Here is a 23535-nt window from a genome sequence, read left to right on the forward strand (position 1 = left end):
ACCAAATAGATCCATTTCAGTTAAACTAAACTGCTCTCTGCATTTATTTCCTAGAATAAGACTAAATGTGCAATTGTGTCTTCATATAAAACCATATGCACAGGCATCGGATTGTCCAACCCCTTCAATGTCCCTTCAAATACAAAAATTCTATTATCCAAAAAATTAAAAAAAAATAAAATTCTGTAATCCAAAACTTCATCATCCTGTGCTTGTAAAGCTTAATTTATACCCAGTGTTTATAAAGGCCAGTAAGAAGCATGTAGTTTTCAAACTAAAATTTTAACTGAAATGACTTGCCACAGTTTTTTTCTATAGGACTTCATCGTGGTGTCTTATTCCTTTTCGAGGATTCAAATCTTCCAGCGGATTCTAAAAAGCTAGAGTCATGTGCGTGGTGTATTTTCAGCAAGAGGACATCGGCCTTGATGTCTTCAGGACTCTTCTTTTTTTATTTTTACGAGGACTTCCAGTTATGAGTTCAGAAGACCAAAAACATTTATGAGCAAATTTATGCTTAAGGAATCCAGCAGTGGATGGATAGCTGGGACTAGAATGCTTTAAAATCCTTCTGGATTGTTTCTTTCTCTTTATGGTCTATTAAGATTTGTTCTTTCAAATCAGCTTTTTCCAGATAACAGACTTAACTAAGAGAGCAGTGCTTGTTGTTTCAAAAAAAAGAAAAAAAAAAAATTCCGAATTTTAAAAATCTGTCTATGAGTCAGTAATTCAATTTGGGCAAAGTACTCTCCCTTGGGTCAATCACCTCCCTGGTGGTCAGGAAGGCAGAATCTGTAGGATGGGAGCAGTTTCATTTCAATATAATGCAAATGTAAGGAGTTATCTTTCCCCAAGAAAAAGGGATGCTGGACTCCAAAACAGCAGAGGATGGGTAAGTACTATGCCTCCTTTCTTTTAATCTTAGCTGTCTAATTTTCATCATACATATCACTGTTAAATGCTGTTGAGGAGAGTACAATACAAGCTTCCACTTTTTTTTTTTTTAAATCTACTCAATGCCAAGTATTCTCTAACATACTTTAGATAAATCATTTCAAATTTTCCCAATAAACCTGTGAGGTAGAAATTACTATCTCACAGTTTCAGGGGAAAAACAGAACCACAAAGATTCAGTAAAAGTCAAATAGGTCCAGAACTTCTAAGGCTTCCATTTTACCATTTGCATGGTTTCTTGTATTGGAAAGCTCAACCTAATAGAATTTCCATCATATTGTGCAATAAACATATGCTGATGTTAATGAAAAATAACCAATAAAGACCGACACAACTGGCAATACTATTCTTTATTGTCTTTCTCTTTGAGGGAGTAGCATGCTTTTTTACAGCACCTGTAAACAAGTCAGTGAAGTATACTATTTTGAGTTTCCCCACATATATATTATTTTTATTTTTTTGGAATGTTAGAATACCACAACACCAACTGCATTACATTATAGTTACTGAAGGCAAGTCAGGCTAAAACAAGGGTAAAATTTTATGGCTAAAAATATTCATAGCAGCAACTTTTAAAAGATGATTTTATTAAATCAAGTCATTGCACTTGGTCATTTTATTGCTACAGCAAAACAAGGCCATTAAATTTTTAACGCTTCTCATTTCTGATTTTAACTGATTGTCTCATTCTGTTCATACATTTCAAGTTTAAATGCAAGCATAAAACATTTACCAACAAATCAAGAGAGCACTTGGGTTTTGTTTTTTTTTTTCTGTGATCACAGTAAGAAGCATAAAAAAGAGAACCCTCTGTTCGATGAGGCCCGTTCTCTCTTCCTATCTTCAGACTTAAATTTTGTGAAGAGGTAACAGCTTTATAGTAAGACCAAACCACTAAAGTTTAGTGGTCACACACAAGCACACACACACACAATACTCCTAATATTGAAATACAAGTAGGAAAATTAGTAGTATTATGCGCTTCAAATAGCAAACCTGAAAAATACATTCACTAATAATTTGGCAATGACAGACTCCATGCTGTTTATCTCTAGTCTGTCATTTATACTCACTCAGGAAAAACAATGATTTATTGCCAAATAAAGGCTATTATCATTACATACCATTTTGTGATATGAACTTTATGAATAAAAATACTAAAATCCCCATAACAAGAGCGAACACTGGTAAATTGCTAGACTGAAGTAATCATTTTTTCCCTTTGAGTTTGGCTTTCTTTTCTTTACTATTTGGTCAATGGCAATAAAATAGAGACACAATAATTTTCTAAAAGAGACACAGTATTTTAATTTTCTATTCTGACTGAGGAGTATACAAAGCAAATACTCTAAATGTATTTCGGCATTCATGACCATCTTCATTTTACGCACTAGTGAGAAAATGACCAAGAAAAGCTTTAAGGGTGACCTGAAATCTACTGGAAACTTCCTTCAGCCCATTATTAGGGTGAGGAGGGGTCACTTAATAGATTTTCCAGTCAGAAAGCTGGAGAATGATTTCTAGGATACAATGTTTTTATTTCTACCTAAGGACTTTCATTAAAAGAAAATAAAATCTAATTTTTTAGCAAGAAGGAAATCATTCATTTGACAAGTCATTTAAAGACATTAGAACAGGAGTAAACAATTTTGTTCAGTAGTGACCGCATCAGAAAAGCCCAAGGACTTCAAAGAGTTAAAATGTACATACTCAATGAACAATCAATGCACAATCAGGTTTCCCCAAAAGCACTAATGTAAGTTGTGAATTTAACATTAAGTAATTACTGGAATTTCTATTATTTTCTACTTCAGTTTTCTTTCATATGAGACAACATGGCAAAATTTCATTTAACACAAGATTTCAGTATATAAAATTAAAACTTAAAGGGAAAATCTTGGTTTGGTGGTTTAAAATAACACAAAATGGAAGCATGATAGGTGGTATTCAAAATCTCAAAGTGTTTGTTGTGTAATAAAGCTGAAAATCAATTTGTTTTGCAAATGAAAAGTCAATTTTTCTATTTTTAATATGAACCCACATATTTTAAGACCTATTACCTACAGACGTAACATTTTAAAACATTCAGCTGTTCATAAGTGACTCTGAAGAAACTACCAATTCATCCATCTTGCATTCAAAATGCATTTTGAATATGGTCAACTACATTTGGTTTTAAATAAGCTGTACTGCTACAGCTTAATATAATAATAATATATTAACACTCTTTATAAAGTTGGTACCTTTATAAATGACAGCCTAAACTATCTCCACCAGTTAGTTTGGTCTTTTAGGTAAATTACACATTGTAAAACCTGAGCATTTACATGATGACAATTTGTCAAAGTATGAAACCTCACACTGAAGTTCTGAATGTTCTTAGTTTTGTTCTCCTTGTGTTATCAGTATTAAAAATCAGAGGGAGGAGCATGAAGAAGTAAATCACAAGATCATGAAATGAGTAATATCTGAGCCTGTAAAATAAGCAGGAAAGTACAGCAGTAAGGCTGGTGTTTGCATATTATATGTGCTGTAGTTTCTAGGCACAAGTTAAGGGTTAAATTGACATTTTTAGTTCCTTAGACCTAATGATTTTTTAAAATATAGCTCATATTTTCCCAAATATAGTTAACAATCCAATACATTTTAACTAAATTCCTTTTATGAATCCTATAGTGCAAGCAATATAAAATATTCTAAAAGTTGAAATTATTTTGATTATTTCATTAGTTATTACTATATGCATGGGTGAGTAATCTGGTTTATAGCTAGGAAACTCCTATTTCATCACCCAGAGTATAAACAGCACTGCAAACAAACAGGCACAACAGTGTATCCTGGGTAAGAAGCTAAAAGTAAAAAAAATATATATACAAAGTTTATATCCCTTACATATTATGGGAAAAGTAGTGGCTATAGTTACTATAAAGCTAATTTGTCCCTCTCAAATAGTATATTTTACAGATTATTTGTAAAGATATCCCCATATTTATAGTATAGATCTCTTTAAAAATAATACTACAAGTTTCAATAAAAAAACGATTGTGAACTTTCCTTTTTATACAGATTCAGTAGTATTTTCAAGCAAACTAAAAAAAAAAAAAAAGTTTGCAATTCCAGCACATAAGAATTAAGGCCTCTTTTTTTTCATATTGGCAAAACAAAATATATATAAAAAAAATCCACCCTCTCCCTACTTTTCTACAGATTATAGTTCAAATACTCATATTTATCAGGATATCAGCATTTGTTATTTTTAAGTAACAAGTCAGGTGAAGTTCATAGTGTTGCTTCTGAATCCCTGGAACATTAAGAACATGGGCCCATGCCATTTCAAGAAGACAGGACTGCTTTTTTCAGCTTCTCTATTTCCACCTAAAATACAAAATGTTAAGTTGATAATAGATAACATATCTTTAGTAAATTTTACTGTATTCTGTCATTAAGATCCAATCATACTTTCAAGCCTCCAGATTTTGATTTCCATTCTAAGATCCAATTCCTAATGGTGTAATCAGTATAGAACAAGTTTAATAGAAGGTCACATCACAGTGCAAGTTCCTAAATGGCAGGAAACACCAAAAAGTAACTACAGTTGTTTCAGCCAGAACAATGTTAAGTAACGTGAGTCTCTGAAAGAACTGTAAGAAAATTAACCCTCCAAAGAACAAGAGAATCCTTGAAACCAAATTAAGAAATGTACAAGTACCTGTAATTAAACAAAGGGGGGCCATATAGAACTACAAAAATAATAATAATAAAGGACCAATTTAGTTCTATGTTTATCACTTACTACCTATGTGATATTGGTAAATCACTAACCTCACTTGGTCTCAATTTCCTTATCTATAAACAGTACGTTCTAGATTAAATTATTATTTAAAACACAGGAATATACCTAAGATTCAGTCAATGTGTTGGAAATATTTTCACCTATAGGCAGAAGGCATCCTTCACTTAACTGAAATTCACAATTTAAGAAACTTAAGAGAATTAGGAAAATTCATTCCATGTTCACAACTGAGAACAGAATTATTTAATTCTGACACATAACAGCTAACAGAGTTGAGCACAAGATTCAATACCATGCCAACAGCTCCACACTAGCAAGTGGTATGGAACTTGTATAGATAGGGTCTCAGACTCTGACACCTACAATTTTCTAATCCTCCCAATTACATAAGGTGCTGATGATCTCTGACCTTTCACTGCATGCAAGAATATTTAGGCCTTACCTTCTCTTGATAGCATTATCCCTGTCCACAACATTGCATACAAATAACACATTCTATGGCTAACCTCTGACAAATACTTTATTATTAAATGATAAACATTTTGTCACGGTCAAAATGTATGATTTCCATATGTTCACAATCTCCTAAGGGATTCTAACTACTCAAGAATGGTTTGTTAGTTCGTTCCAGGCTCTGAACTGTCAGCACAGAACCTGACGCGGGGTCGAACTCATGAACCGTGAGATCAAGACCTGAGCCAAAGTCGGATGCTTAACTGACTGAGCCACCCAGACGCCCCTCAAGCAGGTATTTTTATTGCTAGAGTTTCTCTTCTAGCACTTATGTTCCTTGTTCACCTTTAGTTTTTTTATCATCCCTCAGGATAATTTAATACCATATGTTAACTTCAGAGTTCAAAGTACTACTTTTAATCTTTGGGAAATATAATTTCTCCTCTAAAGGTATGATCTTAAAACTCTAATGTCTTATTAAGTGTGCTTTTATAAATACAAGAGTCAAACTTTCCCCATTAGGAAAAAAAAAAAATTATAACACAAATCAGTGTGAGGCTAAGTAACAGCTGATTTTGCTTAAAAATCGAATCAAATGAAAGTCTTCAAAAAAGAAATATTTCATTGGACTCTTTTCATGATTTTTATGACAAATTAAATCATATATACAAATTTAACACTCTATTAGTTTCCTCTTGCTTACCTTGTTACCTTATTTTCATGTATGTATGCAGGAAATATTTGTGTATGTAGGAAATACATATGTGTATGTAGGAAAGATGAGGAATAAAAATCAAGAAACTTTTTTTTAAATGTGTTATTTTGCGAGAAAGAAAAAGTGCGGGGAGTGGGGGGGTGGATGGGCAGAGAGAAAAGGAGACAGAGAACCCTAAGCAGGCTCCATGATCAGTGCAGAGCTCGATGTGAGGGCTCAAATCGCACAACCGTGAGATCATGACCTGAGCTGAAATCAAGAGTCAGACGTTTAACCAACTGAGCCACCCAGGTGCCTCAAGAAACTTATTATTATTTTTGAATTTCTACTATGTTAACACACTGGCAATTACTGGGAATTTAAGACATTTTTAATATGTATTCTTTAATTTGAAAAAATTTATTAGCTATCTAATATGCGTAAAGCACTGTGCTCAGAGCTATGGACAAAGATGAAACAGAGATCTCCCTGGAACAGTCTTACAGTCTACAAGATGGGCAAAATAAGTCCTTAATGTCACAGTGATAAGATGCAAAATTATTACTTATTTATCCTTTTCAAAACTAAAGAACATGAATGTGGAAAAAGACAAAATTACTTTGAATCAGAGGATGACTGGTACTAACTAATGAAGGTGACTGTTGTTGGGGAGCTTTGAGAATCTGTAGAACTTATGCATGAGAAGATGACACAAAAGGAAAATCCAAGAAAATACAATAAGAGCAAAAATTCAGACAAATTAACTGTGAGGGGCAACTGAGATCAATCAGCAAACAAGAAAAGAAAGATAAACTAGGACCAGGATATAAAAGACCTCATATGCTAAGTTGAGAAGTCTGAATTTCATTCACCAAGTAACAGAAAGTTCTTCAAAGTACTGAGCAAGAAAGATTAATCTGAGATAAGAATGAGAGAAACTTAAACAGCTAAAGAGAAGATAAAGAGCAAGGGAAAAAGACAAACACTAGAAACAAAGAGATAAAGGTGAGGGAGTCAAGCTAGCAGGCCTGAATGGGAATGGCTTTAGAATGGAAGTACCATGTCTCAAGACTTGAAAGTCAATGAAACCATCAACAGAAACAGAAAATCAGAAGATGATGAGTGTCAAAGGGGACATGAGAGTTCTAAGTTCACAGTGGAACATCCAGGGAGACTACCAGCTGTAAACAGGACAGAAGGTGGGAAAAGATGAATCAGATTCAGAAGGGAGAGGCACAGAGCTAATCACGATAGATACTCTGTGGGCACAGGTAGGAAAAGAGAGCAGATACAGAAAGGAGGGCCGGGGCAGTTCTGAAGGAACATTTTACCTTGGTTGTTTCTGCTTTGCAATAAATGAACTTCAAACGAAAAGTGAAAACTACAGTAGATCAAGAGGGCAGCTGGACCTGAAAGGGGGCTTTTGCTTTTTCGGAAAAGGGGAAAAATAGAATATTTTCATAGGAAAAGGGAAAGTGCCAATAAAATGGGTATGTCCAATATAAGAGTAAAAATGCAGTTTGGTAATCTGCCAAATACCTTCACATGTATTAACAACTAAAGCTAAAAGGAGGTTAAACAGTATAACTCAAGTTCAAACAGTATAACTTAATCCCTAAAAGCAAAGTTTCCGAAGTCTGGCTGTTTCTTTTAAAGATTTCAGCTCCACTGCTGACTTAAATCACTCTAAACCCTAGTTTCCTCATCCTTAAAACAAGAACAATAATCCTTACAAGTTGATATGTGTGTCCATTAATAATGTACAGAAGGTGCCAACCTGACACATAGTTTAGACCTGAAAGTCACAACTGTAAGTCAGAAGAGGAGCTCAAGTTTTTCTTAGCAAGTCCCATGTTCTGTTTCACAAACAAGAGAAACAGGTAAAAACAGGGAAGCGTATGAAATACTTAAATACAGAATGGGAAGAGCCTTTGAAAAAAGGCAGAATAGGCTTTCTTTGAAATATGCAGAAAAGAAGTATACAAATGAAGACCAAAGTCAGTGAGGATGGAAAAAAAGTTAAGATAAAATAAATGAAATTGTCGGTCATCAGCACAGAGTGAAGATGTTAACATGATGGTTATGAAGTGAACTCTCAGTGAAGAAATCAAAGTCAACAAATCTAGAGCCATCCCATTATCACACCTACCCCCCTCCACCCTTGCCTCCAGGCAAAAAATAAAAATGGAAACATTTAAAAAGAAAGAAAAGAAAGGGGGAAAAAAAGGTAACTGTGTAAAAAAGAGAGAAATAGCTCAAGAAAGCAATGTTGAGTTCAAAAGATCTAGAACTACACACTTACGAGGCAAGAATCATGTTTGTTTTATTTAAGAATATATATACCTTATGCCTCATGCACTGCCTAAGAGAGTTAGTGCTCAAAAGTATTTGCTGAATGAATGAACGGAATGTGACAGGGAGTCAACAAGAGATTAATTAAATGGCTATCAAGCAGCAGGGAGTGTCCAACTTAAGATAGCATAATTTGTAGTGAAATCAATCACCTAGCTGGGATGGTGATTTATGCTGACTAGTTTATTTATGCTGACTACTATCTCAATGTTAGGAGAAATGAATTACCTCTAGATTACTTCTCATTGCCTTCTCTTCTTCCAAATCCTTTCGTAGTTTTTCCAGTTCTTTCCTAAAAACAATTTATTACTGTTAAGTCTTTCATTTAAACAATATATTTGACTAACAGGATCTGTTACCTGACAGACCAAAACATGGGGGAAACTTTTTTAAAGAAAATAGCCATACTGATTGAGAAAAACTTCAAATTCTCTGGTTGGAATGGTTCAACCCAACACTTAAAAGCTCAGCAATACCATGGCAAACCTATCTGCAATAAAGCAATTTTTTTAAGTGAATACAGAGCAGCTCATGATAAAATAAAGAAATAATAACTGGCCTTTAGAAGCAGCTTTCCATATTCAGTTATCATGCATTTCCCAGGCTGGACAAAACCCAAGTGATTTGGTAATGTCAAAACATGTCACAGTACAAGGCAAATGATTTAACACGATTACCTGTACATTTCTCTTTCTGTATTTTTTCAAATGAAACATTACATTAAAATTACCAAACCAATAAAAAAACATTAGCCAACAATCCTTCCTCCTTAACTCATGTTTTCATTTTTCTGTGTTTCCTTCTTTTTCTATAGTCATTTTCCCTCCACAGCTGTAAGTATATACTCCATATTGTGTTTTTCACAAAGTATTTAAAAATACTTCCGTGCTGCTAAAATTATCATATTTCTGATAACTATTGCTTGACACTCAAATATCCAAGTTTTTTTGTTTGGTTACTTGGGTTTTGGGGAGATGGAAAGAATAGGAATTTTATTTAACATCATTAATATACCAGATATATCAAATTTCTAAATCAAAAAGTATGGACAAGGACAGACATTTTCAGCCCCTTGAAAATGATCTTCAAGAGTATTATAGAAATATGAGCTTGAGAAACACATGAAAATGCTAAGGAAGAAAGAATATATAAGAAAGGAAGTTTTCAATTATATAGTTTTGAACTAGTTTCTTCTGTGGTTTTAATGATTATAAAACTATATTGAGAGTTTCTACTGTTTCAGCTGACTATAATTTTTTAAATATTTAACTCAAATTTATCTACAGTTTATTTTGGTATATGATAGAAAATGTGCTAAAATATTAACTTTGTATTTCAAAATGTTATCACTAAATTAAATAATGCTTCCTTTTTCTAATTATTCTATTATTCTGAGTTTATTATACATTTAATTTATACCTAAATGAAGATCTATTCCTAAAATATTTATCCTGCTCTGTTTATCTATATTTGTAATAGCATTACATCATTCTATTTGCTCTTTGATCTGATAATTTAGTACCACTCTCACATTTTTATTGTTCTTTTTAAAAACACATTTATAATATAAAATTTTTATGTAACATTGTTTCCTTTTTATAGGAACAGATCAAACTATGTATCTTGTTCTGTAACTTTTCAACTAAAGAAAGAAATTACTAATATATTTGTCAATCTTTCCATGTCAATATCATTTAAATTGTTTAAATGATTTGTTCCAAACATTTTAGATTTTAATACTGAATGCATAAAGACTCTGGATGTATTTGTAAGCTATAAAGATATAATCATAAAACAAAAACCCTGGAACTCCAAGTCAGCTTAAGAAATAAGTTATTATTACCAGTACCTCTGATACTCAGTGTCCCTCAAATCTATTTCCCCCTCTCCTTCATAGGAAAAGTTTTAGAGTATTTATTATTTCTTTTCTTTCTAATTTTACCACATATATGAATATATCTTGAAACAACACACTTACTGTTTGATTTCAAACTTTACGTAAATACTGTAGCATGTCGCTCTCTGACTTGCCTTCTCCACCCTCAATCTTTTTCAGATTAATTACATGTTGACATATGTAGTCGTAATCCATTTATTTTTTATTGCTGTACACTGTATAGTATTTTGTTGTATCAACATACCAGTATGTATTTATCCATTATCCTGTGATGCCTGTATTTTTCAGATTAAAAAATCTGCTATCCATTTCATTTTCCCAGAGGAAACAAGACTTTGAAAACATTTGGCCTTTGGAAAGACTTCTAAAATATCTGATATATATGTTTTAAAATATATATAAATCATAAAGATTTTATTCATCCAATAGCTAATTTAAGAACACGTACAGGCAAGGGCACCTGGGTGGCTCAGTCAGTTAAGCATCTCCCAGTGTCTCTGTGCTGACAGCTCAGAGCTTCCAACATGTTTCGGATTCTGTGTCTCCCTCCCTCCCTCCCTCCCTCCCTCCCTCCCTCCCTCTCTCTCTCTCTCTCTCAAAAATAAACGAACATTAAAAAAACCCTACAGGCAATTTGTAAACATAATTATTAGTTCATTAAAAATAGCATACTTGGTATCAAAAATGTAAATGCCAAAATCAACAAATTAGGAGAGTTCTCTAACTCATACATGGGTGGTATTCAATAAATACTTACTAGATGAATGAACTTACGATTTATACTGTGTATATTGTGGAATCTGTGAAAAAAATCTGCAGGACTCAGATAAACTGAAGGATTCAAGAAAAGGCCCATCATGTGTCAAATTATAAACACACTCTCTCTAATATATATACACATAAGTACGTTTATTTAAGTAGTCATTCAAGGTAAGTTTTTTTGTTTCTACCTAAAGAGACATTTATAAAAGTGCTCTGCAACTATAAATACGTCATACTGTTAATCTCAATATTGTTTTTAATAAACAACCCAATGCAAATGAGAATTGAGGGAGAAATGATAAATTCAGCTCAGAGGTAACATGGTTTCTGGCAATGACTTTTTTTAATGTTTATTTTATTTTTGAGAGAGAGAGAAAGAAAGGGTGCCATCGCGCGTGCACGCGCGTGCGCGCACACACACACACACACACACACACACACACACACACGAGCAGGAGAGGGGCGGAGTGGGGGCAGACAGAGGATCTGAAGCAGGCTCCGTGCTGGGAGCAGACAGCCCAATGCAGGGGGACTTGAACTCACAAACCAAGAGATCATGACCTGAGCCGAAGTCAGACACTCAACTTAATGAGCCACCCAGGTGCCCCTCTGGCAATGACTTTTATTCCAGATTTCGGATTCCATCAAATACTTTTAGAGGCTACAAGGGAAGCTGAGACAGGGGAAGAGAACCTGAGCCCTCAGCCTCAGTTCAGTTAGATCAGCTGATCTCTGATTCGTTTTACCTACTGGTCCTTTGCAGAATTATGTTTAAAATGTTAACAAGTTTTAAAATTCAAATAATAATGGTTATAGAAAATATCTCTAAACCAACAGAAAATGGATTTGAGTTGTAGCTCTGCCTTTTAAGAACTGTGTAATATTGGGGCGCCTGGGTGGCTCAGTCGGTTAAGCGGCCGACTTCGGCTCGGGTCATGATCTCGCGGTCCGTGAGTTCAAGCCCCATGTCGGGCTCTGTGCTGACAGCCCAGAGCCTGGAGCCTGTTTCAGATTCTGTGTCTCCCTCTCTCTGACCCTCCCCTGTTCATGCTCTGTCTCTCCCTGTCTCAAAAATAAATAAAACGTTAAAAAAAAAAATTAAGAACTGTGTAATATTAGGTAAAGAGCTTTATCTCTCTGAACCTTTCTCTCTTTAGTTAAAAGAAGAGAGGGGGGCTATCAGAGGTGACCTTTTACATTTATTCTGGCTCTAGACAGTCCCTAACTTTCACTTAGGATCTCATCATACGCCATTACCAAAAGTTTCAGAGTTAAGAGAACAGCCTTAGAAATCACCTAAACACAACCCATTGGTTTTATTTAAATACCAATCTCAACCCTAGCAGAGACAGTGATCCAGTTCCTCTGAAAAGTAAATCTACATATAGATACACTCCAGATCTAAAATACAATTGGTGTTGGGATGAGCATTGGGTGTTGTATGGAAACCAATTTGACAATAAATTTTATATTTAAAAATAAAAAATAAAAAAAAATAAAATAGGACTTTTCCTAATATTTTTGAGACTAATTAACTCCTTTGTTTGACCAGAAAATTTGTACCCTTAAATTATACCTACATATTATACCTTTTCTATAATCAAGCTACAAGAACAAATTTTCAAATTCAAGATTTTTGCAGAGTACTATTAATGAAAATTTCACTGAAAATATACTTGCTTATACCAGAAATTTGGCAGATCACATCTCTGCTTGACATGAAAGAATTCTTTACATACTTGTAAGTAGTATTGAAAGAAAACAAGGACTACTTACCCATGATCCTTTTTCAGCGCTTCTACAATGCACAGCAATTCAATAATCTGAGCTCTAAGTTCATCCAAGGGATTTTGTTTCCCATCATCTGATTCTACTTTAGCTTTGATTTCCAATGGAGTTAAAAAAGCAGCTGTATTTGGTTTAGAAGCACTTGAAGGTGTTGAAGGGTACACAGATGGCTGAAAACATAATAGCAAATGTTAATTTATTGTATTTATACTTATAAAACTTTCATAAAAATTTTTATAGCAAGGAGATAATTAAAATAATACTTCAAGATAAATGATAAACTTGAAAATTCAAAAATCAGTTTGATAATATTCACAACTGGTAAAACCACCAAACCACCAAAGAATAAACCTGCAATCACTAGGGGTTTATGTGAGAAATGTCAAGGGCTTTATCAATAAAAAGAACAAAAAAGTGGAAAAGAAAAGAAAAATCTATTAGATTTATCTTACGAATGGTTTTCCCAGTGGCGCATCTAGAGACAAGAATATATCAGCATTTTTAAGGTGCTGTGGGGTTTTTTTTTAATGTTTATTTACTTTGAGAGAGCAAGAGAATGCGGATACACACACAAACAGGGTTGGGTAGAAAGAGGGAGGGCGAGAGAGAGAATCCTAAGCGGGCTCCATGCAGTCATGTCAGTGCAGAACCCGACACAGGGCTCAATCCCATGAACCATGAGATCATGAACTGAGTCAAAATCAAGAGGTGGATGCTTAATGGCCTGAGCCGTCTGGGTGCCCTGTGCCCCATTAGGGTGTTGTTTTGATCCTCCATATTACATATCCTAAGAGGTTCACTTAAAAGTAATTATGAACAATTTAGCAAGGCATTAACATCAATCCACGGCCTGATGCTCTTGCAGTATTTCACTAAAGTAATACAAAATAGAATTTCAGTCTAATGATGACAGTTGAGAGAATCAGACTAAATGTATCTGATAAATTTTAGCAGTAGCCAAATGCCCGGGAATGAATTTAAGGAGGAAACATGAACTTGAATTTAAGATGTGTATAGGATGTGATAATACTACCTTACATAAAAATGACAAGAGTTTAGAAGAGTCTTAACACCATGTAATAAATGGAAGAATCCATGTATTCTGCCATTATTCCAGGATATATTCAGTGCTCATTATGGTGCCAAACAACAAGCTAGGTTAGGAATAAACAAGTGATGGCCTCTGGAACACAGAGTGTACGTTTAATGGGAAAATGAAACAGATGGGCACGCCTGGGTGGCTCAGTCAGTTAAGCATCCGAATTAGGTTCAGAACATGATTTCGCAGTCTGCAAGTTCCAGCCCTGCATCGGGCTCTGTGCTGACAGCTCAGAGCCTGGAGCCTGCTTGGGATTCTGGGTCTCCCTCTCTCTCTGTCTCTGCACCTCCCCTGCTTACACTCTTTCTAAAATAAATAAACATTAAAAAAAAAAGAAAATGAAACAGATGGATGAGCTATGCCTTAAAAAATAGTATGAAGTATTTAACATTTATATTACTCATTTACAATAAGGTCCTCTACAAAATGAGCTACAGAGGATAGTGTGACTTTCATAACTCAATTTTTTAGCAGGAATTATTTTATTTCTTGGTAGAAACAACTTTTTTCTTAAATACAATTTAAGGGATGCCTGGGTGGTTCAGTTGGTTAAGCGTCTGACTCCTGGTTTCAGCTCAGGTCATGATCTCATGGTCCGTGAGTTTGAGCCCCGTTTGGGATTATCTCTCTCTTCCTCTCTCTCTGCCCCTCCCTTGTTGTGCTTTCTCCCAAAAATAAGGAAAGAAAGGAAAGAAAGGAAAGAAGAAAGAAGAAAGAAGAAAAGACACTTTAAATTCCACAATTTTGCTATTCACAAAGAATCCTACAAATTATATAAATCTTGGGCCACAATTCAGCTTACCTTTGGAGAGTAGCATGAATCCTTTTTAAATTCAGATGGCTTTAAGTTGGCACTATCTTCTTCTTTTGGTAACTTCAAGATTTTTTCTGGGCTTTGAGTTGGCTAAATGATTTTTTTAAATCAAGAAACAGAAAATACCAAAAAAGGAAAAGGCAATAAACATTTGGATAATAAACTAAGTAACTATTATCACTGTTTTTAGCAGTAGCAGCTACTATTCCAGATATTCCATCATTGTTAACAGGATAGTACGTAATTTCAAGCTGAACAACAAACTTGCATGTCTTCAAGGTAAAAATAGCCTGCCTCTTCGCAACAAAAATTTTCTCTACTTAAGTAATTTAAAAGCACTGCAACACTTAAGAGCTAGTGTATTAAGGCACTACCAGTATCCCAGGCAAAGTCCAGAAAGCATAAAAAGAAGCCACACATTTTGATACCAGCATTCATACTACCAAAAAACCACTGACTATTGCACAGGAAAAAAATGTTTTCATTCCTTCCTAAAGTGAATAGGTACCACTCAATTCTAATTATTGTTGTTAGATGGGTAGATTACACAGATACTCTGACCTCTTTTGACACTGTGCTTTTGTGGTTATGGTCTCAGGACAATTCTTTATTCCTGATTCTGTAACCTTCCATTCCAAGTCTCTCTGCAATGAACATAACCTCGTATCTCCCTAAATATAACCAACCATTTGCCACTTAAGTATCACAGCTATCTTCCTGATTTTTAAACTTTGGTGGAGGCATAAATCCTCCCTCATTCTTAGAAACTTTTGTGTTTTACAACAGCAAGTGTAACTCACGGAATGTCCACCATTGAAGCGGCCAGGTAACCTTCTTCCAGGCATTTTCGGCCTATTTGCAGTGAGATGTAGCAAGTTTTCTGAGGAAGCTATGTCATCAAAATTTAGAAGATCTGGAGAATAAAATTAAACACATCTACTAAGAGATAACTACATTTTAAAAGATAAAAAAGAATGTTTCTGGATTTTTAACAAACTATACATTAAAAAGAGTACCACTAGGACTCACAAGTTAACCTGTGCTTTTCATATGCATTTGGAAAACAACACTCACCCTTAGAAACAAACATTCTCTTTACTGAATACATTTTAGAAGACTTTATTAACAACATAGAGTTCCTGTTTCTAATAGAGACTTAGACTTCAACAAAAGTTCTTACTGAAACATATAAATCTGAACCCAAAATTGTGGCATCATAAAAAAGCTTGTAATCTTAAGTCTTGCTTGTTTAAAAAATAAAAAAAGCATAATCTACTTCAACTCATAATTGATTACAATATATCAGAAACTCAACACATAAAATTTGTCTTAAATTTCAAGTAGTATCCTAATATTCGAATTTTAAGGACTCAACTGTATGCTTTCCAATTGCATTTCTCAATGTAAAGTGAAAGCATAATGAGTCTTTATATGTGTGTGTGTGTGTGTGTGTCTGTGTGTGCACAGCATGTTGTAGCTGGGATTCAAACTGTTCATAGTTCACTGCACTTTTGCTTAGACATTACCATGTTTAGGAACTATAAGTTACAAATCGAAGGCAAACTGGGTATCAAGGAAAAACGCTACAAGGATGGTTCACATGTTTCCCCACCATCAGAGGCTGGTTAACTTTTGATTCAGTAACTTGGGTTTAAAGCCTATGTAATTCGTATCTCTGAAACAATGGTGTATAGTATCTTCCCTTTTTCTAGATGATCTAGAAAACCTTGCTGAAAGAGGTGATCTTTAATTTTGAAGCCTAGAAATCTGTAAGTGATCCAAGTATCCTAAGGATAACTCCAGACATTTCCATTGTCAATGTAATCTTCCTTTATCCTACATTCCAAACTAAGGCTATCAATCACAGTCAAGATAACTGATATGCCAACAGCTATCTTTGGTTTAGAAGACAGAAAAAATTCTGTATATTACCATTGCCTGGATATTTATAATGTTTTCTGTCGAATATTTAAATATCCAAACTCAGTGATTTGTATTTCTTAACAGACATCTACAAATAGTTACTATTACTCCCCTCAAAGCTTATTCATCAATTTTCATATTCAAAGTAATTAATTTAGAAAAAAATTTTAAGGGTTAACAAAGGTATCACTGTTTGACAATATGCATTTTATAACAAATTTAAGGATCTGTTGATCTGTTAATTCTTTTCCATTTTCACATTCTGGATTACTTTGTGTGTTCTATCTTCTATCTAGTCATGAGGTTAATACATCACAAGAGGGAATCAAAGGAGTTTAATTTTGGTCTTGAGTCTTGATAATTGTTCATATGTACTTATAAAATATAATAAACCATAATAAGAGACACAGTGGCTTTAATGGCAAATGCATTATATAATGTGAAAGACCTTGAGTTTAAATATATTTTTAAATATTTCACTTTATTTGTAAATTTCATAAAGAAAACCAATATTTAAAAGATGTTAAAAACTTGCTATGGTTTGAAGGGTTAAAAAATGCTGAGGGGTGCCTGGTTGAGCATTCCAACCGACTTCAGCTCAGGTCATGATCTCACAGTTCATGAGTTCCAGCCCTGCATCGGGCTTGCTGCTATCAGCACAGAGACCGCTTTGGATCTTCTGTCTCCCCCACCCCCCCTAACCCCCCTTCAACTCCTATGCTCTCTCTTTCTCTCTTTCAAAAATAAACATTAAAAAAACTGCTGATACATGTGAGTATTGACAACCGACACAAAAATCTAGAAAAGTACAATCCAATAATTTTGGCATGTGAAGATTATTTTCAAATGCATATTTAAGCAACTTGCAGAAAGAAAAAGAAACAAACAGAAAAACATAGGAATGAAGAGAAATGAAACTGAAAGGATAAATAAAAGGTAGATCTATAAAATTATAGACCATGCTCATGTAAAAATGCCTTCCATATGTCCAGTTTGGGGCTACAACACCAAGACAAATAATTTTACTATTCTAAAACTCTCTCAGGTCCTCCATTTAAGCCATCAGGTTAGTAAAATAGTGCACATTTTGGACTCATGATCTACTTGAACACATTTAAATTTGCCTAAGAGTGATAAGAGTAGATTTATACTGTACACATGGCATGAAAGGCATGATAGTCACTTAACTCTTGCAATTACGTTGCCCCTCTGCCAGCCATTTACATTTCTACATATTGTCTAAGAAGACATGGAATTTTAAAAAGTCAAACTGAAATATCAAATTTTGGGAGAAAATAAATGGACTTTTGCAGTTTTCAATTACAAAAAAAACTTTTACCAAAAGAATATCTCACACTAATCAGGAAAAATTTTCCAACATCAGTTTTGTTTTCAAATGGAAAACCAAAAGGGTTAGAATAGACAGACAAACATGTACACTTTTAGTACAATTACAAAGAAAAATCAATGTGCACCACCTATTTATATTGAATATATTGTTTTGATTTCTTTTATAAATTGTCATCTTACCAAAATGGAGAAAGGTAGGATAATTTCCTGACACGTAAGAAGGGAAACATGGCAAACAGGCTAGGAAACAAAATCTGGAAAGAAAAGTCAAGGATAGGAATGTCTAGAAAAAAGACTAAACCAAAAAAATTATTTTACAAAGCAGGAAAAAAGAACAGCTGTAGAATGAATAGAACCATTTAAATGTTTAGCATATACCTACTGCAGTTTATCTAAACTTACATAAGATGTGTGGTAGATTTTAGATTTATTGTCTTTTCAAAAGAAAAAACGATGACTAGTATTAATTTCAATACACCATTAAGTAGAAAGAAGCCTTTTTAAAATTACTCACTGAACACCAACACAGCTTCGAAAGGAGTTTTAGTAAAAAATTAGAGGTGAGAGTAATAAATTGATAGTTAACATATCAACAACTCATTAATATAGTTAGAACTAAAATTAAACTACCTTTCAGTCAAGTTTTAGTCTTTAGCGTATGACAGTAATTACAATGAAAAAGGCAATTTTAATTCTCTGGTATAATAAAAGAAAACTAGGACAAACAGTATTTTTAAATATCACTATAAAAATACAACTTATGCAACATTTAAAATCACATAATACATAAATGAAACTTCAATTATGCTTTATATGATACTCTCTATAAACATCAAGAAAATTATTATAAGAAAATAATTTTAATCTCTGCTCTTATTCTCCAGGTAAGTTCCACATTTTTGGGTGTGTTTTGTTTTTGTATATAGACTCATTTTTTATAGTGTGTACCACTCAACAAGTAGGCATCTTATTAGAAAAATTCCACCTTGAATTCTTTCTGGAAGAAATATATGAATAAATATTGGGAAAGCAATCAAACAAAAATAGATCAATTATCAAGCAAACCTAAAGAGAAAGAATATTTCACCATTTAACAATGTAATGCTTTGGGATCAAATAATGTTATACATCTCTACAACTTCCTTTTAACCCAAGAATTTATCACAGAAAGTCAAAAAGGATAAAATACTACACTATAAGCATACTTCATTAGCTGTGCTTTCTCACTGTAATAGGTATGTTACCACTAAATTTTCTATCTTATATTTTAAGACTAATTTTTAAATCAATGTTATGTCCCAGAAAGCTTACTACTTTAGAAATATTTAGACTATGTGAACTTTATAATTAACCAGTGGTAGCAGTGAGACTATTCTAAACTAATTTTTGATGAAGTGCTTGAAAAAGAGGGGAAAAATTAAAACATGGTTCTAACAACTATGCAATTTATAGTACTACCTTATATGTGAGAATATATACTGAAGGACATTTATTTTTAAAATAGTTTACAAATGGCTTCATATACAGGAAAGTCATATCTGAGAGGAGTGTTACAGATTTACATCCTCTACAGATGAGAGCAGAAACAGGAAACAGGATTAACAGAGGAAAGGGAAAGAATGGAAATAACACTTTATAACAACTTCCACATCACATATTCTAGTAGATACACTGGACCAATTGTTATTTAAGCTAGAAAACAGATTAAGAAACAAGACCATGATCAATGAGCTGATAATTTAAAACCCCCATTTTTAATAGCGAAGTCAGTGTCCTTATTACTGTATCATCACCTGAAATTATTTTATGTAATAATGAGATTCTAAGAAGATCTTCATGTATGTTTTAAACTTTCTGAAACATGTGAAAGGTCAAGTTTCACATACCATTTTAAAGATATGAAACCTCAAACTGAGCCAAAAATATAAATTAAAATATATCTAAACCTACTGCCAAATCTGAAGTTATCTGATGCAGGACAGTATTTTTTTTAAGGTGTCAATACCTCAAAAAAAGGATTTCAAACCCTTTTATGCTACAAATACTAAAAACATAACATTCCAATAAAAAAAGGCAATGAGGAACAGCCTGAGTTGAAGTTTGAAACATGAGCTGTATGTTATCAGCAGCCAGGCCTTTTGTCTTAGAATAGTACTTGTGACTAAAATAATACCTGGGTATACTTGCTCAGTAAATATTTTCTATGTAATATAAACAAAATTTCCAAAATTTACAGGCATATCTCATTTTACTGCACTGTGCAGATACTACATTTTTTTACAAATTGAAGGTTGGTGGCGCCCCTGTGTTGATTAAGTGTATCGGTGTCCTTTTTCCAACAGTATTTCCTGAGTTTCCATGTCATATTTTAGTAATTCTCGCACTATTTCAAACTTTCTCATTACTATTGTATTTGTTATGGTCATCTGTGATCAGTGATCTTTGGTATTACTATTTTAACTGTAATGAACCGTGCCTACATAAAATGTTGAACTGAATCCGTAAGTGGTGTGTGTGTTCTGACTGCTCCATGGAGAAGCTGTTTCCCATCTCTCTCCCTCTCTTTGAGCTTCCCTATTCTCTGAGACACCGAAATGGGGCAATTAATAACCTTACAGGCCTCCAAGTGTTGGAGTAAAATGAAGAGTCACACATATCTCACTTTCAGTCAAAAGCTAGAAATGATTAAGCTAAGTGAGGAAAGCATGCAGAAAGACGAGACAGGCCAAGAGCTAGGCCAATTATGCCACCTAGCCAAACTGCAAACGCAGAGGAAAAGTTCATGAAGGAAATTAAGTGTTACTCTAATGAATACATAAATGAGAAGAAAGCAAACAGACTTATTGCTGATAGGGAGAAAGTTTTAGTGATCTGGATAGAATATCAAATCAGCCACAACATTCCCTTAAACCAAAGCCTAGTCCAGAGCAAGGCCCTAATTCTTCAATTCTGAGAAGGTTGAGAGAGGTGAGAAAGCAGCAGGAAAAAAGTCCTGAAGCTAGCAGAAGTTGGTTCCTGAGGTTTAAGGAAAGAAGCCGTCTCCACGAAAAAAGACCACAGGCAAAGCAGCAAGTGCTGAGGTAGAAGCTGCAGCAAATTATACAGAAGATGTAGCTAATTAATGAAGGTGGCTTCACTAAACAACAGATTTTCAACGTAGATGGAACGGCCTTGTATTGGGAGAAGATGCCATTTGGAACTTTCATAGCTAGAGAGGAGAAATCAACGTCTGGGCTCAAAGCTTTAAAGGACAGGCTGACACACTTGTTGGGGCAAATGCAGCTGGTGACTTGAAGTTGAAGTCAGGGCTCATTTACCATTTTGAAATTCCTCAGGCCCTTAAGAATTATGCTAAATCTGGGTTGGCTAGTTGGCTCAGTCAGATAAGGGCCCAACTCTTTGATTTCAGCTCAGGTCAGGACTTGGCAGTTCGTGGGATGGAGCCCAATGATGGGCTCTGCACTGACAGAACACAGCCTGCTAGGGACTGACTGACTCCCTCCCTCCCTCCCTCCCTTCCTCCCTCCCTCCCTCTCTCCCTGCCCTTCCCCTGCATGTGTGGGCTCTCTCTCTCTCAACATAAATAAAGTAAAAAAAAAAAAAAATTATGCTAAATCTGTGCTCTATAAATGAAACAAAAAAAGGACAGCAACACATTTGTTTACAACATGGTTTACTGAATATTTTAATCCCACTGTTGAGACCTGCTCAGAAAAAAAGATTCTTTTCAAAGTGTTACTGCTCATTGACAATGTACCTTGTTACTTCCCCAAGAGCTCGGATGGAGATGTACGACAAGATTAATGCTGATTTCATGCCTGCTAATATAACATCCATTCTGTAGCCCAAGGATCAAGGACTAATTCTGAATTTCTTCCAACTTTCAAGTCTTATTATCTAAGGAAAAGGCTTCATAAGACTATATATAGCTGCCATGGATGGTGATTCCTCTGATGGCTTTGGACAAAATAAATTAAAAACCTTCTGGAAAGGATTTATGATTCTAGATGCCAATAGTAACATTCAGGATTCATGGGAGAGGTAAAAATACCAGCATTAACAGGAGTTTGGAAGATGTTGATTCCAACTCTCATGGATTAGTACTTTGAGGGGTTCAAGATTTCAGAGGAGTAAGTAACTGCAGATGTGGTGGAAACAGCAAAAGAACTAGAATCAAGTGGAGTCTGAAGATGGAACTGAATTGCTGCAAATTCATGATAAAACTTCATCCATGAGCAAAGAAAATGGTTTTCTGAGGTGGAAACTATTCCTGGTGAAGATGCTATGAAAATTATTGAAACGACAAGAAAACATATAGAATAGCAGATAAACTTAGTTGATAAAGCAGAGGCAGGGTTTGAGAGGACAGACTCCAATTTGGAAAAAAGTTCTACTGTAGGTAAAATGCCATCAAACAGCATCACATGCTACAAAGAAACTGTTCATGAAAGGGAGAGTCAATCGCTGTAGCAAACTTCACTGTTGTCTTACTATAGAAATTGCCACAGCCACCTCAACCCCCATCAGCCACCACCCTGATCAGTCAGCGGACATCAACATCAAGGCAGGACCCTCCACCAGCAAAAAGGTTGTAACTTGCTCAAAGCTCAGATGATGGTTAGCATTTTTTAGCTAAAGTATTTTTTAGTTAAAGTATACACTTTTTTTTTAGTCATACTGCATTGCACACTTAACAGACTACAGTATAGTGTAAACATAACTTTCAAAGGCACTGGGAAACTAAAAAATTCATCCGATTTGCTTTACTGCAATATTCATTGTATTGCATGGTCTGCAATGGAACCATCAATATCTCTGTGGTGTGTCTGTGTATTTTCTGAACTTAACTGGGTGTTAGGTGTAGTACCAAAGGCAGCCTGATCATGGGAGGAATGAAGTACAACAGTTTAGAAGTCAGATGTTAGTCTTCTGTCCTTATATACGTCTTGGCTCCTCTAACTTACTTCCTTATTCATTTGAAGAAAAAAAAATTAGGAATTTGCAAACCCTCTTTCACAAATCCTCTTTGTTTTTTAATGAAGAGTAAATAATGGCTATGGATAAAAGAAAAAATTTGGACCAAAAGCAATAAAAAAAAAAAAAATTAAACTATATAACCACCAACAGTTTGACATTACTACATGTGTTATTTCTACTAAAAATGTAGCAAAGGAAACAAAGCTTGCTGGTGATTACATATAGAAAAGTTTTTTAAAAGACGAAAATTTATCTTAAGTTTTTAATAATTTCCATAACCTTGAGACAACTAAATAAAGCAAATAGTCAAGAATGTTATAAAGCAACAGAAAAATACAGGCTCTAAATATTACTCTTTCAGCTCCTGAAGAGACTCCTCAAAATGTAAGGCTTCTGTGATAAAGATTGCAGAAAATGGTAGAATTTCAAAAGACGATACAAATGGATTGTTTCATATAAAAATTTAAAAGTGTGCACTTAATCTTTTTTGCTGAAATATTATTTTTGCTGAAATATTATTTTGAAACATTTTAAATCAAAGAGAAAACAGTAAAAGCTGATAGAGTTATTTTTTTACTACTGACTTCAATAAAAAATAAAGGATATTTTTTAAAAACCTGTTATAAGAAGGATTTTTATTTTTGTTTTTATTTCACCAACGGTAAACAATCTTTACCAG

General features: G+C 34.1%; 1 protein-coding gene across 1 annotated transcript in view; it reads right to left on the reverse strand.

The window, feature by feature from the left end:
- Nucleotides 1–1285: 1285 nt before the first annotated feature.
- Nucleotides 1286–23535, reverse strand: part of CD2AP (CD2 associated protein) — a 140154-nt gene continuing 117904 nt past the window's right edge. Inside the window, exons 14-18 of the mRNA XM_019457359.2 lie at nucleotides 15407–15519; nucleotides 14595–14696; nucleotides 12682–12863; nucleotides 8475–8538; nucleotides 1286–4329 (exon numbers count right to left, since the gene is read on the reverse strand). Coding sequence (XP_019312904.1) covers nucleotides 4288–4329; nucleotides 8475–8538; nucleotides 12682–12863; nucleotides 14595–14696; nucleotides 15407–15519 — 503 coding nt within the window. The 3' untranslated portion in view covers nucleotides 1286–4287. The remainder of the gene's footprint in view (nucleotides 4330–8474; nucleotides 8539–12681; nucleotides 12864–14594; nucleotides 14697–15406; nucleotides 15520–23535) is intronic.

The sequence above is a fragment of the Panthera pardus genome, unplaced genomic scaffold (assembly GCF_024362965.1).
Source record: "Panthera pardus isolate Hobbes unplaced genomic scaffold, ASM2436296v1 HiC_scaffold_17, whole genome shotgun sequence".
Taxonomy (NCBI): Eukaryota; Metazoa; Chordata; class Mammalia; order Carnivora; family Felidae; genus Panthera; species Panthera pardus.